General features: G+C 37.2%; 1 protein-coding gene across 1 annotated transcript; it reads left to right on the top strand.

Annotated features, from left to right (window-relative positions):
- Positions 1-14,805: 14,805 nt before the first annotated feature.
- Positions 14,806-15,937, top strand: LOC138384069 (olfactory receptor 51F2). The gene has a single exon (XM_069469337.1). It carries the CDS (start codon positions 14,850-14,852, stop codon positions 15,855-15,857), a length of 1,008 nt encoding a protein of 335 aa, XP_069325438.1. The 5' UTR covers positions 14,806-14,849; the 3' UTR covers positions 15,858-15,937.
- The last annotated feature ends 480 nt before the right edge of the window (positions 15,938-16,417 follow it).

Raw genomic sequence — 16,417 nt, forward strand, 5'->3', positions numbered from 1 at the left:
GTCGATTTAGCCATTGTAGTGTTAAAAGTAGCCATGGGGCATAAATAAAAGTGTCAATGCAGCTGCATTGCAGTAAAACTTTATTTACAAAAATGGGCTGTGAGCAGGATTTAGTCTGTAGCCTATAGTTTGCCAACCCCTGTTCTAGACACTATACCTAGCATCTCTGTGCTTGGTACAGAGAAGGTGTTTAATAAAACATTGCTGAAGAAGGTAACAGATAAATGTCATTAATAAGTGGCAACAGACTCATTAACTGATAAACAATATCCTAAATGTCCTGATTGACTCCTCTTAACCCTACCTTGATACCACGCCCTCCAGTCAGTAATGTCCATTTCTCATGCGAGAGCTTGGCCTGTGGCCAGTCACTATTTAACCTGAATTGTCCTATGCCTAGGTTTGAAAGCCTCAGTTCTCACCTCCTTCATAGCAGAAACAACTGGATAAGAAGAGTAACCTTTCAAATCTCCCTTAACAAATCACCTATGGGAACTAACAAATGTTTCATTCAGCTACTACAAATGGATCCTGAAAAGAGTTTCTTTAAGATCCCAAATAGACCTAGGCTTTTTGTAATTTTCCCTAGATTTATAATGGTATGAGGGAAATGGGATTCATACTTTACGTCATTCTATAAATGAGAAATTTGACCATCCTGCCTAGATAACAGCTATAGTTTGCTCAAAACATGTACTACTACCTTGAGTATGGCCAAAATTAAAAACACACTTTATTGTGGCCCAGGAGCTCCACTTTATCCCCTTCTGCCTGGCCTGGTATCCCCAAACTGTCTTGTATATTCTGTTTGAGACAGGCTCTTCCTCCCTACCTGCCACTTGCCCTTGTATGTCACACTCTACTTTGGGAACACAGTCCCCAGGCTCAGGGGCACCTGGAAAAACATGCTCAGACTGTCATAATTGCTAGACAAGGCACTGGAAGAGGCAAAAGGTATGGTTTCTCAAAGCATATAATTAGCTCTGATTAATTGTGGAAGAGATTGTTGCTTTTTGAGGTGTAGCAGTAAAGTACAACTTTTACAATTTTGTTTCTAAGTCACACAAAATCTCTGCATCTTTATTTTACAATGAGAAAAATAGAGTTCAGAAAAGTTACATGATTTGCCCAAGATCACAAAATAAAGAAGTGTTAGGGTGCACAATTGCACAGCCAGTGCTCTTGGTGGTACACATGTCACCTGTGCTAGATAATGATTGATTGGGACTCTCACCCTGTTTGGGTAAAGCAGAGATTGTTGCCTTATCTTGACAAAGGCAGATATGACAGGTGCTTACATAACTGTATACCGAGTTAGCAGCAGATCTGCACTGGAACCCAGGACCCCTGCCACTTCCCTGGACTGAAGTCTCTAAAGTAGCCTCCAGCTTGGCCTCCTGGCGTCTCTGGGCATGTGCTACCTTTTCAGGGATGTCACCTTTATTGGCTTCTGCCCATGAGCCTTCATGGAGAACTCTCCTGTCCTACATACTCTTTAGGAGCTGGCAACTCTGTCCCCAGCCATGTTGCAGCTTACCCACATTCTACAGCCCTTTCAAAATCTAGTTTCTCTCTTCCCTCCATTCAAACCCCCAACTCCCCAATGTATTTTTCTCCTGTCAGGGCTTCCCTGTTAAGTGATGGCTCTCAGCCTTCCTCATTCCATTCTGGCTTTGATTTTCTGCTCAGATTTTCTTTCTTTGATGGACAGTTGAGAGGCACAAGTCCTGGGACCCAAGACTGACTCAGGAGAAGGGGACCCCTGAAAGATGCCTCATTTCCCTCTCTGCACTTTCCTCTTTTGACCCTTTGAATCTAGAGCCCTCACTGTCGGAAGAACTCTTGCCTTTTTTTCTTCACAGATTTATAAACTTAAAATGGGCAGAGTTAGTGCTACATGTCATGAGACTTGGACAGGGAGTTAGCCAATCCTCAGCCATTTTTGTCCAGTGTGTGATGTTTTCAATATGGGAAGTACAGGTTATCAGGTAGCTGCTAGGATGAGGGAAGGGAGTGTGCATTCTCTAAGAGGTTGGAAAGAGAAGAACCATAAAATTTCTCTTCTTCCCCAATACTTCTTCTTCCCCTACCATGTCATTAAATGTGTTTTCTTCTTTTTTCACAGGCAGAATTCTTATGAACATAGTACATACTAAAACCTAAAATAAAATCATACTCTTTTCAAACACTATACCTAGGGGGATGAAATTTGAACTTAAGATTCAATTATTCTGTTTCCCAAAATAAAATTTAACTGGTGAAACCACAATGTAGATTTTCCTACCACTGAGTGGAGCTCAAAAGTTACGTATAAGAATGGGTTTGAGTCCAGAGATACTACTCACAGGCTCTGTGGGCCTGAGTTCCTCCACCCATTATGTGAAAATAGTTAACTCCCTCAGTGAGTTGTGTTACTCAAGCCAATGGATGGTTGAAGAATAAAAACAACCGAGGCCTTGGGAAGGAAAAGCTTAGGGAAATTCAGACTCTGTTTTCTCCCTTTGGAGGATCTGAAACTAAGCCATAGAGCAATACAACTGGAGCAGGGTGGGTTTCTGAGCCCACCTCCTTCATGGAGTTGGTGTGTGGAGGCAGTCTTCCTACCTTTCTAGGGTCTCCGAGAGGACACAGTGGAAGTGCTGAGTCTTCTCCTCATCTCAGAATGAAGCCCCCTGGTCGTGGGTCCCTGGACCTGAAGCTCCCAGTGGGTCAGGCCATCATGCCCAGTGCACTGCCTGGCCTTCCTGCTTCTCACAGCCTCAGTGAGTCCTACTGCTCTGGGAAGGGACGAGGTGATTGAGGCACAGGGAATCACTCACCCTGTGCTGTTTTCTATCTTTGACTACACAGGGCATGACCATAAGCAGTTCTACAAAGCTCCTGGGATTCAGCCTTTGGCAGAGGCCTCAAATCAGGGCCTATTTAAAGGACCAGACCATGTCTAGCCTTTCCCTTCCCCTAGCATTAGTTGTCTCACTGCCCCTGAGCCCCACTGCCTCCTCATAGGCACACTGGCTTCCTTTGGGACTGGAGACTAAAGCTGGAAGCATTAACCCCTAACTTTCCTTTCTCCCCTGTATACAAATGAGGAGATAGGGCATTTGAATGCTTGTGCAAGAAGGTGTATTGTTGAAATTACATGAGTGTGAGCTCATCCGTTTGCATGTATTTTTCTTAGTCAGAGTATATATATTTATAATTGAAGAGATATTTTGTGCAAAAGGAAGTGTGCTCTTATGTAAGTTAATGTGTGTATCTGAAAGGTATGTGCACCAAGGACTGGATTTGCATGTGAGTTTAAGTAAGTATGTGTAAAAGCATGCATATATGTGAAGGTATGAATAATCAATTGCTTTATGTATGTGTAATTAGTGTGCTACCATCATGCTGTGAGTACACGTTGACTAAAAGCACATGCTTTGTGAAGCTATATGCCTACCTATATACCTGATAGTGTGAGGTTGTAAATCAGAGTGTAAACATAGGAGTGTGCATGTATAACTAGTGTGGGTTCAGTGAGGTTCTTTGATTATCTATTGCTCTAGTATTTAGTGAAGTAGGTATGGTTCCAAGACCCCCAACTTCTGAGTTGGTGATTATTAGAAGAGGCAAAAGAAATTCTAATAGAGATGGTGCCATAGTCATTTATAAACCTTTATGGGGCTGGAAGGCTCTCCTCACTCAACCTGAGCAGTTCAAGCCTACACAGAGCTTTTTCTCGCTTTATTTCTATATAGGACCCTGCTGGTATTGCCTTGTTTATTTTTTGCTCAGCATTCCCTGATATTTTTATTTATCTCATATTTGATGAGATGTCAAAGGAAGATTCGAGAAAAAAATCATTTAAAAACAGAAATAAAGTATTATTTGAGCAGAGTGCAAAGCAATCAAACTTCAGAAGATATATCTCACAAAATACAAAACCCAACATCTATTTAAAGAGAGGAAAATAACACAAAAATTATCAAGGTTATCAGGTTTATGATAATGTGTTGGTAGATTGTGGTCATCATAGTCAAAAAGTTCATGATTTATTTTTAGATATCAGCCTCACAATATCAGAAATACAGTTGTTTCTGTTAGAGAGTCCAGGTTTATAAGAAATATTCAAGGTTTTATTATTTTGAGGATTAGGGTGACATCACACATTATAATTTTGGTTTTATCTCAGGTTGCAAATTATTTTCAGTTTTTATGGTGCTTAGCACAATGAAAGCAGAGCAAAGTTCAGGTGCTTTTGCATTCTTTTTTTTCTACTTTGATTTTAGAGGCACTTTTCTCTCCAAACAGAATGTGCTATCTAGGGTAGGATCTGTAATTCCTCATCTCTGACTTTCCACCGTCCCAAAGGCCACATGGCTCCAAGCAGACATGACCCAGGCTCTTCTGGAAAGCACGTCTCAGGACAATCACACAACTTTGCAAGTTTGTAGGGCATGGCTGGCTGAAAACAGCCTGTAGTAGAAATATCTGAATTTTCCTGGGTGCTCCCAGAGACCCCCTCATCATTTGAATCTTTCCAAAGCTGGTACCTCTGCCAGACTCACCGAGGACTTACGAACCTGGCTTACAGCCCTGTTCTGAAGCCCAGTCTCCATTAGCATGTACAAGGATTTCTGGGTAGTATTGAAAGTCTAATAAATGTTGGTTACAATAAATGTGTAGTCACACCAATCTGTAATTTCAGGATCACAAGGTTGGGGCAAGAACAATGGTTAGAATAGAAGTTTTGATGAAAGAAAAGGTTCGTGGCAATATTGACATGAAAATTGTGAGTCTCTTCACTATATCTTTGTGGAAACCTAGGCAACATCCATAGCCTCATAGTTCTTACATGCTCACGTATGTTGGCCTTCATCTTCACAATCACATATGAGCATGACCTGAACCTTGTCACAGCTCAGAGACACTAGAATACTATCGTTTTAGAGCATCCTGACCTTTAACTACAAAATCCATCTTTCTAGTTCTTGTATTCATCCCATGTCCTTCCACGTCATCAATTCTTTATATATGTGTATAAATGTATGTATAGTATATGATATATAGTATGCAATTTTTTATATGAACATATATAATGTATATATTATATATAAAGGGATAAGTATAATGCACACATACCTATCTATATATCTATATCCATATATATCTTCAACCTTCTTTTAACTCCTTTGCATGAAATATAGTCCTTAAAGTCCATCATTTCAACTATACAAATGTGAATAACCTCAGTAACTATTTGTCCATCACAGCTACCATTTAAAACATCATCTCCTCCTATCCCTGTGCTACCAAGCAACTGCTAGAAACAATAACACAGCTGAGCAGGTCATTATTGTTGCAAGTTCATGGTAAACAACCTTATCTGGGCTTTCAAAATATCCCAAAATACTTTTACATTTCTCTCTCTTTAATGGTGCAGGGGCATGATATTAGAAGCTTATAATAATTATAATAACAATATGCTAACCTTCCTGGCTAAGTATATTGCTCAGACTCTGTCCCTCAAGCTATAACAAAAGAGCTTTTGCTTGGGAAGCAGAATTTCCAGTCCTCATGTTGAAGATTAAAGCTCCTCATTTTTGACCTGTGGAAGGGAAACATGGGATAGCTTTTGCCTGCCTCACTGCTTCTTACTCATCTAAGCTCTCACCAATGTCCTCTCCAACATTGAGGGTGTGTTACCACATTCACATAAGTGAATCAAATCTGGTTAGAGGGGAAATATCTATGTCCATGCTCTGCCTTCCTCTAATTTTAGGAAAACATTTCAGTTGTCAACATTGTAGTGAAGGTTCTAGGCACTGCAAAATATCTACAAAATGTATGTGCCCTGATTGGACAACTGTTATTGTTTGAATTGTGTCCCTACAAAATTCATATGTTGATGCCTTAACTCTCAGTACCTCAGAATGTGACTTTAATTAAAAACAGGGTAATTGCTGCTGTAATTAGTTAAATTAAATGTGATCATACTGGAGTATGATGGGTTCCTAAATGAAAATACCTGGAGTCTTATGTAAAGGGGAAATTTGAATACAAAGATATGCACATAGTGAGAATCTCTGATGCATCTATAAAGCAAGGTTTGCAGAAAACCACCAGAAAGTAGGAGAGACACATGGAGCAGATTATCCCTCACAGCCAACAAAAGGAGTCAATTCTGCAGAGAGCCTTAGCCTAGGCTCCTCTCCTTCAAACAAAAACACAACAAATTTCTGTTGTTTAACCCACTTAGTTTGTGCTATTCTATTATGATAGTCCTAGAAAACTAACACAAAATTAAATGCATTTGTATCTATTATTCTATATCTTCATCTATAAATAATTATACCTCACATGGGCTAGTGGACTTTTTAAAATTTTTTTTAAATTTTTTTATTTCAGAATATTATGGGGGTACAAAAGTTCAGGTTATATATATTGCCCATGCCCCCGCACCCCCCCTCCCCGAGTCAGAGCTTCAAGTGTGTCCATTCCCCAGACAGTGCGCATTGCACACATTAATTTTATTGAAATTCTTTATCTAGACAGGAACCCTATGAAACATATTTTCCAAATGTCTCTTGTATTCTAGGGGTAGCCTTGTATTTATGTAAAGATAGATCAATACATTATTGAAAAAATTAAAAAAATAACCAGAGATAGCTCCAAACATATAAGTAATCAATTCTCAATAGAGGAATCAGTGCAATTCAGTGACAGAAATGTGTTTATAGTACTAGAACAACTGAATATCTACATGAAAAAACAAAATGAATCTCATCCCCTTCTACCTCAAAATAAAAAATCTTTATCTGAGATGTAACATAAACCTAAATTTAAAAGATGAAACTATAAAGCTTATGAAAGAAAGAAAAAGTATAGTAATGTTTTTATGAATTTAGGGAGAGCAGATTTTTTTTTTATACAGGACACAAAACTCATTAGCCATAGCAGAAAAAAAAATCATCAATTGATTTTCATTAAAATATTCAAGAAAATCTACTTCAAAAGCTACCATTACTACAGTGAAAGGCAAGTTACACAAAGAGAAAATATGGAAAATGCATATTTCTGGCAAAGAATGCTCCAGAATCCATTAATAGAAGAACAATCAACTCATGAAAAAATAAGACAATGGTTTCTACAGGCACTTCACAACAGGAGGTAGATGGATGGCAAACGCACATCTGAAAAGAGCTGAACATTATTATTCATTAGGGAAATGAAAGTTTAAACCACAAAGAGGTAATAATTTAAATGCATTAGAACAGCTAAAATTAAATTCTCTGACAACATTAAGTATCGGTAAGAATGAGGAGTAATTGAAGTACTCATAAATTGAATCTTTTGCCAATTTCTAAGAAAATTTACACCTTCTCTTGACCAAGCAATTCCACTTTTTCTCTTTTCATACTCCAAAGACGTGGTCTATATGGCCACCAGCAAAAATGTCTAAGTGTTTATAGCAGCTGTTTTCATGGCATCTAAAATGTGGAAACCATCCAAATATCTGTAAATGATTAAACAAAATTTGCTACATTTATCCAATAGAATGCTACTTATCAAGATGAAAAAAGAATGAACTGAAAAAAGTATATAGAAATAATATTGTGAAATTTCAAAGCACCAACGACAAACAGTAGAGTCTAATACTTTAAAACAGTGGGGGAAAGATGATATACAAAGGAAGACAGATGAGATTCATTTTAGTGTATATATACAGGTCTAGCAGTAAATTGGTGAGAGTTTCAAATAATTTCTACATGTCAGGTTGCGTTCTAAGGGGTGTCATGCCCTACATAATTTTCTCTGAACATTTTTAAGATTTAGTCTAATGTAGTGAGTAAGACTACTAGCTCTGTAGCCAGTAGGGAGAGCTAGTAGTCCTATCTACTACATTAAAGTAAGACTTAAAAATGCTTAGAGAAAATTATTTAAAGTATAATAATTCTGTATATAGTCAATATATCCATGAAGTATAACAGAAAAAAAAGAGATGTTTTAGATAGGCAAAGAGAAAGCAAATTTATCATTTATGTGCATTTCTTTCTGAGAAAAAAAAAAACCTGGAGTATGTGTTACCAGCTGAAATAGGTATATAATAAAGTTCAATAATTGATAACCAAATATGTATTAAAATTACTCAGGGATGCCATGTAAAATAATCCCAGGAATGCAATAGTCCCACATTCTTCAAGAGAAGGAGAACATGTTAGAATCATGCACAAAATATGGCTTCAGAGCAGGAGTGATGTCAGAAATTCTCAATTCAGTCCCCATTCAAGTCCTAATGGATCCAAATTTTCATTTTAACAAGATCCTGAGGATATGTATATGCTCGCTAAATGTTTTAGAGATTTAATTTTCTTTCCAAACAAATAGCCATAATTTGAGATCTTTCTTCTTTTTTGATACAGGGATTTATTGCTATAAACTTCCCTCCCATAACTGTGTTTGCTGTACCCCATAGGCTTTTGGTATGTTGTGTTTCCACTTTCATTTATCTTAAGAAATCTTTTAATTTTTTTTTTTGAGACAGAGTCTTGCTCTGTCTCCTGGGCTAGAGTGCAGTGGCATCATCATAGCTCACTGCAATCTCAAACTCCTGAGCTCAAAGTGATCCTCCCACCTCAGCCTCGTGAGTACTAGGATTATAGGCATGAGCCACCACAGCTGGTTTTCTTTTTTAATTTTTTCGTCAGCCCATTGGTTGTTTAGGAGCATGTTGTTTTATTTCCATAAAGTTTCTGAGGTTTCCCCAGTATTAACTTCTAGTTTTATACCATTGTTTTCAGAAAAGATACTTGATTTTTTTCTTCTTAAATTCCTTAAGTCTTGTTTCTTTTCCTAACATACGATCTATCCTGAAGAATGTTACATATGCAGTCAAGAAGAACGTGTATTCTACAGCTGCTGTGGATGTTCTATAAATGTCAGTTAGACCCATTTGGTCTGGAGTGTAGTTTAAACCCAATGTTTCTTTGTTGGTTTTCTGTACGGATAATCTGTCCATTGCTTAAGGTGGGGTATTGAAGTCCCCTAGCATTACTGTATTGCTATCTCTCCATTTAAGTCATTAGTGAGATAATGAAAAAAGATTTTCTTTATCCTGCAATCAGACAAAATGAAAGATAATTTAAATTCCATAGAAAATAAAAAGTTTTCCTGGAAAATCGATGGTCTAAAATAAACAGAAATTTGATATAATTATAAGCAACTGAATTAGTATTGAATGAAAGAATTATTTTTCTTCTAATGAATGGTGCCTTCTCTTATAGTGATGTGACCTGGGATGATGTGTCGTTCTTTTTCTAATCATGCCATAGATTATGTATGCTGTGTTGAATATTTAGTTATTTAACCATATTTTAATCAAAATTTTGTTGCTTTTAAAGTTTGAAAAATCTAAACATACATATGAAATCACAGCTATAGGACTGTATTTAGAGTTATATATCTCATCTAGGGAATCATTATGCTACAGGAAAGGAGGGAGAAAAGGAGGAGGAAAGTGCAAGGGTATTTATTCCCTGCTCTCTACATAGCAGGAAGTAGAATCTAAAGTTAAGGAAGAAAAAAAGAACATTTATATTCATTTAAAATATTATAAAGATAATAAAGTAATTAAAAGGAAGATGCAAACATATTACTTGGATCTGCTTCAGTCTAGTGTGAGGAGCCTCCTGGGAAACTCTAGTCATCACACCTAGGGTTGAGTCCCCAGGGTATCTTGGCAGCAGGGTTGGGTTTTATGCTGGGATCCTTATAAAGGGCCAGGTCCAAGAGCCATCCACACACACACTGAGCTGGGCAGTGAGTGTAAAGTGCACCTCTTTCTCTGTTGAGAGCCAGGTAAGATGCTAGGTCAGGAAAGAGCAAGCCAAGAAGACAGAGACTGTTGAGGTCTAACCTGGAGGGCAAGAGATAGAGCAGAGAAGGAGGGATGGGGAGTGGAGAGGCAGGTGCTCAGAGGTAAAAGGCTGTAAATAAGAGGCAGAAGGTAGAAATATTGGGAAGATGGGTTCAGAGTAACGGCTCAAACTGAAGGGTGTGGGAATTAGTGAGCTATCAGTAAGACGTTTGCAAACAAAATTTTTTTTCCAGGAGAAAACACCAAAGCCAGTATCTCAAGGAAATGGAGCAGAATTATTGTGATTCTGTATGGCTCTATGTGACATATAGTGTATGTTTTATTGCTGCTTCATTCAGCTTTTAAATTTGACTGATTTCTATACCTTTGTTTGTTAGGAAATAAAGTTTTTCGAGTCTGCCAGTTGGCCTCAATTCACCTTATTACGGGATCCTCATTTTCTGAGTTCCCTTCTTATTATGGGATCCTTATTTCCCGAGTTCACTTCTAGCTCTCTTAATTATAACCATTTATATTTAGAAAGAAGTACTTCAAAAACATTTTGGCATTTTGACCAAAATAGAAACAACTGGAAATAGGAAGATAGAGGATATTTTTAAAGCCCAAGATTTACAGATGAGGGACCGTAGATGAGAGTGTGTTACCAAGGTTCACCTCCCTCAGTGGAGGAGCAAGGACTTCTATCTTCACCTTTATTATTCTGCCTGGCCAGAATGATCGTACTTTCCAATATCTACACTTCCTCCATAACCCAAGCTCCTGGACACAGAAATCTATATTTAGGGTTACTGCTTTCTGTTTCTAACTTACCATTAATGAAACTGCAGAATATCACCCCCCAAAAAATCCAACCCCCCCCTCCCAAAAACCAGACACACAATGTAGTTTAAAGCAGGTTCATTGGCACTATCCCACTATCCCCAGATATTTGGGTTTATTTGATCTGGGCTGAGATCTTGGCTTCATATTTTTTTTAAATTTCAGCATGTTATGGGGATACAGAAGTTTAGGTTACGTATATTGTCCTTGCTCCCCCGCCCCGGAGTCATAGCTTCAAGCGTGTCCATCCCCCAGACGGTGTGCACCACATTTCATCATGTATGTATACACCCATCCCTTCCCCCCAGCCCTGACATCTGCCCAACACCGGATTAATGTCCTTCCTAAATGTGCTCCTAGGTGATGATCAGTGAAACCAATTTGTTGGTGAGTACATGTGGTGCTTATTTTCCCATTCTTGGGATACTTCACTTAGTAGAATGGGCTCCAGCTCCATTCAGGAAAATACAAGAGGTGCTATATCACCATTGTTTCTTATAGCTGAGTAGTACTCTGTGGTATAGATATACCACATTTTATTAATCCACTCAGGTACTGATGGGCATTTGGGTTGTTTCCACATCTTTGCAATTATGAATTGTGCTGCTATAAACATTTGAGTACAGATGCCTTTTTTATAGAATGTCTTTTGTTCTTTTGGGTAGATGCCCAGTAATGGGATTGCTGGATCAAATGGTAGGTCTACTTGTATCTGTTTAAGGTATCTTCCTATTGCTTTCCACAGAGGTTGCACTAGTTTGCAGGCCCACCAGCAGTGTATGAGTGAGTGTTCCTATCTCTTTGCATCCAGGCCAACATTTATTGTTTGGGGACTTTTTGATAAAGGCCATTCTCACTGGAGATAAGTGATATCTCATTGTGGTTTTGATTTGCATTTCCCTGATGATTACAGATTAAAAAACTTCTCAAATGACTCTAATGTGCAGGCATGCTTTACAAGCACTAATCTAGTCCCCCAATTTTATTGAAAAGTTATAAAAAAAAAAAAAGTCCTCAGAGTGGATGTTGTGCATTGAGTTTATAACAAATATGTGTGAAATAGAATAGCCAAGATCAATTTCCAGGTGTTTTGATGGTTGCTTCATTACCAAAATGGCTAGGTTGATGGGTCTGTGGGGGATATTTTCTCACCTTCTGGTAGACGGAGCTTTACACCATCTCTTTACCGATATCTTTCACTTCCTCTACTGTCCCATTCACAATCATAAATCAAGTTGTTCTTATTTCTTCAATTCCTCATCTAGCCTTGTGCCGAGTTTTGCCCTGGGAATTAAGTCTTGTTAATTCTTTTTTTCCAAAATATGTTCAAATCTCTGTTTCCACCTCATTTCCTATACTTTTATTCAGATTGTCACTTTTAACTAGATTTGTAAGTGTTCTTTGGTCTTGGCCTTCTACTGCATGTATGACATGCTGTATCTCTAATTTCATTTACATATATCTTTTGCAATCAGTTGTATTTGAGTTTGAGGAGTGTTCTATATAACTACTTTATTTTAGTGTCTTTAATCCTTAAAAAAGTCAAAATGTATTTTCCTTAATTTATTCTAATATTATTATATGACTCTTTTTTTGTCTTGAAATCTTTACTCTAAATGCAGGAATGTATAAAATAATGATCTTTATGTTTTTAAATATTGTTAGCAAATTGGCCAATCCTTATTTATCACATCATTAGTTCCTTTTTTAAATGATATAAGATACCATTGCCAAATTTGTTATCCTTGTTCATATTTTTAAAGAAATACTATTATTTTCCAGGATATTTATGCCTTAGCAATATTACACTTCATTAATGAGAATAGCTATATGTTACATTTTGATGCAAGGAAGGACAAGTACCCCTTTTGGTTGTTCTCAATATTATACTCAACATATTTTCACATTTGTAGTATGTATTTTAGGATCCTTTTGTCATGATTCATTAAAAATTATGTCATGTTATTTATTATAATGCTTTCATTTATGTGTTAATTAATGGGAGAATTCACATCTGTTCACTATTGAAAATTCTTATCTGCAGGAAAGGAATTAAGGAATAAAGGGGAGGGGAATGGATGAAGGGAGGTTGCTTGGTGGTACAATGTGCCTTCCTCCAGGGACAGATGCACTGAAGGTCCTGACTTCACCACAATGCAGTACGTCAATGTAGCAAAATGGCACTTGTATTCCATGAATACAAATAAAAAACACCAAAGCCTTATTTTTATGAAATTTTCTTAGTGGTTAATTTTGTGAACAGAAAAATCTATTAATTTGGGGTATTTATTTATCTGGTTATTCTGGTAAACTCTATTTTAAGATTTTGCAGTCCATTCTTTGGATTTTTCAGGGAAAAATCAATTAAAACCTTAAGACATTTTTTGTTTCTTTTCGAAAGTGACATGATTTTCTTCTATTTACTTTTTTGTTTGCTAGTACTGTTCCATAAAATGTTGAATGGTGATGTGATAGTAAATGTGGTATCTTGTTATTAATTTTAATGAAAATGCTTTTAATAGGTCACTTGTAAACATATTTGCTCTGAATTTATGGAAGATATTTTTCATTAGGAAACTTTTATTTTTTATTTTCTTCCTAGACATTAAGAATTTTATCATAAATTCTCATTGAATTTTCTGAATATTTTTTCTCATCTCTAGGGAAAATCATGTTTTTTCTCCTTTAATCTATCAGTAGAGTCATACTATTGATATATTTCTTAATTTAATTATTTTTTATTCATAAGACAAGGTCAACAGTGTTAAAATGCAATATTCTTTCAAAGCATGGTAGCATCTGACTTGCTAATGTTATTTATAATGTTTGCATCTGTCTTCATAAGCAATTAGATGAATAGAACTTTCCATCTTTGCATATGCTCTAGAATAGGATCTCTTAGCCTTGTCACTAGAGACATTTTGCGCTGGATAAATCTTTGCCTTGAGGGGCTGTCTTGAGCATTTTAGGATGTTTAGCAGCATCCCTGGCCTCTGCCTATTAGGTGTCAGTAACCCTCCCAGTTGTGGCATCCAAAAATGTATCTACACATTGCCAAATGACCCCTAAGGGGACTCTTCTGGGCTAGATAAATTTGTAAAAGATAGAAAAATTCTAATTTATTTTTTACTTGAAGTTTGACAGAACTCACAGATCAAAACACATGCTCTTATTCACCTAGCTGGTAAAGTTTGTTTTCTGTCATTACCATTTCTTATCTGCTATATTTTATTTCTTTGGCTAGCTTGGTGATTGACGTTTTCCTATAAAATTGTCTATTTTATATATGTCATAAAATATATTGTTGTATTTTTACATACCATTCCATTATATTTGAATTTATATTTCCCCAACCACAGTTTTGTTGTTTTCGTACTTCATGCTTCCTTCCTTTCCTTCTTTTCTTTCCTTCATGTCTTCTTTTCTTTCTTCCTTCCCCCTTCCCTTTCTGTCTTCATCTCTTCCTTCTCCTCCTCCTCCCTCTCTCTGTCTGTCTCTGTGTCTCTCTTTTCTCCAACTTTCTTATATTTGTGGTTTTTATCAACAGTTAGGCAGTGCTTTATAAAGATAACATTAGGTGATTGAGTTAAAATACTATCAACATCCTGGAGTTGATGTATGAATGAAATTATATAATGTATATAAAATATTAGCAACACAGGGAGCTCTCAACAAATAGGATTAATACTTATTTTTCTTAGGATTCTTTTTTAGGCAGCCCTATTATGGCATATATATTAATAGATGTGTGTCTCAGTGATGTTTTGGCATTCTTCTGAATATTTCCCAGGGAAGCCTAACGATGTTCACGTTTCAAATATGACTTAGTTTGTTCAGTGTTTTATTCCAGAATTAATAGTTTATTTTCAACAAGTATTAGAAACCAAATTTATTATGAATTGTTTATGTATTCTACCAGAGACTTTTATTGGCAAGGGTGATGTTTGTTGCTACTAAAGAAAATTGTAAGCATAATGTACTTAAGAAAATTTAATGTGGCATAATTCAAGGAATTAATTCTCTTTTCTCAATAAATGTGAAGCACTGAGAGTCTGAGAGAAAAGTTTGAAGGTCCAGGAAACTCAGAAAATGCTTAATTTTTTAGAGAATTAGAAATATTAATAGTAATTCAGTGAATCTTGGAGTGCCAGAAAGATGTTCTAAGTGATAAGCTATGTATGATGTGTTGTGTTCGATTACTCAAACATCCCTGTCTTCTCAGTCCTTCACTATGTTGGTCCTCAATAATACCAATACTCAGCTTCTGACCTTCTTCCTGACGGGCATTCCAGGCCTGGAAGCAGCCCAGGTCTGGATCTCCATCCCTCTTTGTCTTTTGTATGTCATCGCCTTGTCTGGAAACAGCATGATCCTGTTTGTGGTTCTCCGTGAGCAGAGCCTCCATGAGCCCATGTATTACTTTCTCTCTATGCTTTCAGCCACAGACCTGAGCTTGTCCCTGTGCACGCTTTCTACTACCCTTGGTGTCTTCTGGTTTGAAGCCCGAGAGATCAACTTAAATGCCTGCATTGCCCAGATGTTCTTTCTCCATGGATTTACTTTCATGGAGTCTGGCGTTCTGCTGGCCATGGCCTTTGATCGCTTTGTGGCCATCTGTGACCCACTGAGATACACCACCATCCTCACCAATGCCAGGATTGCCCAGATTGGGGTTAGCATGTTGGTACGGAACGTTGCCGTCATGTTGCCAGTCGTGCTCTTTGTCAGGAGGCTCTCCTTCTGCAGCTCCATGGTCCTTTCACACTCTTACTGCTACCATGTTGATCTCATTCAACTCTCCTGCACAGACAACAGAATCAACAGCATCCTGGGTCTGTTTGCACTCTTCTCCACTACAGGGTTTGACTGCCCTTGCATCTTGCTTTCCTACATCCTGATCATCCGGTCTGTCCTCAGCATTGCTTCCTCAGAAGAGCGACACAAAGCCTTCAACACATGTATATCCCACATCAGTGCTGTTGCCATCTTCTATATCCCTCTCATCAGCTTGTCTCTTGTCCATCGCTATGGCCACTCAGCACCTCCATTTGTCCACACCGTTATGGCCAATGTATTCCTGCTTGTCCCTCCTGTGCTCAACCCTATCATCTATAGTGTAAAGACTAAGCAGATTAGAAAGGCCATTATCAAGGTTATAATTCAGAAAAAGCTTCAAATCTAATCATCAGTTATCTCAGAGTAGACATAAAGCCATTTATGAATAAGCACTTTGCTAGAATGTGGTAATTGTACCCAAAGTGCTTAGACATACCTCCAACAGTTTAAATTATGTAACCTATAGGTTGTATGACATTTGCTTACTCAGTTTGTCAGTAAATTCATATTGGTGTCAACTAAATTATGATTTTGTTTTTAATATAAAGTGAGATAACATATCTAAACAACTATTGATATTTGCAGGCAGTATAAGACCTACATAAAATGTTAATTCAGAGTCAGCATATAATTATAAAAGTTCAGATCTAATATGGGAAACTTTCCTAATAAGCTAGTTGTTATTTTCTGAATTACACATAAAAACATATTAACTAGTTGGGTTTCCTTCTTTAAACTCTTGACTCTCTGCATGCTTCCAAAATAGACATTCTCTTGTGTGAATCCTAAAATGCATATCAATGTAATTAAACCTTGGGTCTTATGTAGATGAAACTATTTTGCCCTTTATTATGTGCAGGGGCTATCCAGTGTAAATGAAAAATACCATATCAAGTGCTCAGCATC

Source organism: Eulemur rufifrons, chromosome 6 (assembly GCF_041146395.1).
Source record: "Eulemur rufifrons isolate Redbay chromosome 6, OSU_ERuf_1, whole genome shotgun sequence".
NCBI lineage: Eukaryota > Metazoa > Chordata > Mammalia > Primates > Lemuridae > Eulemur > Eulemur rufifrons.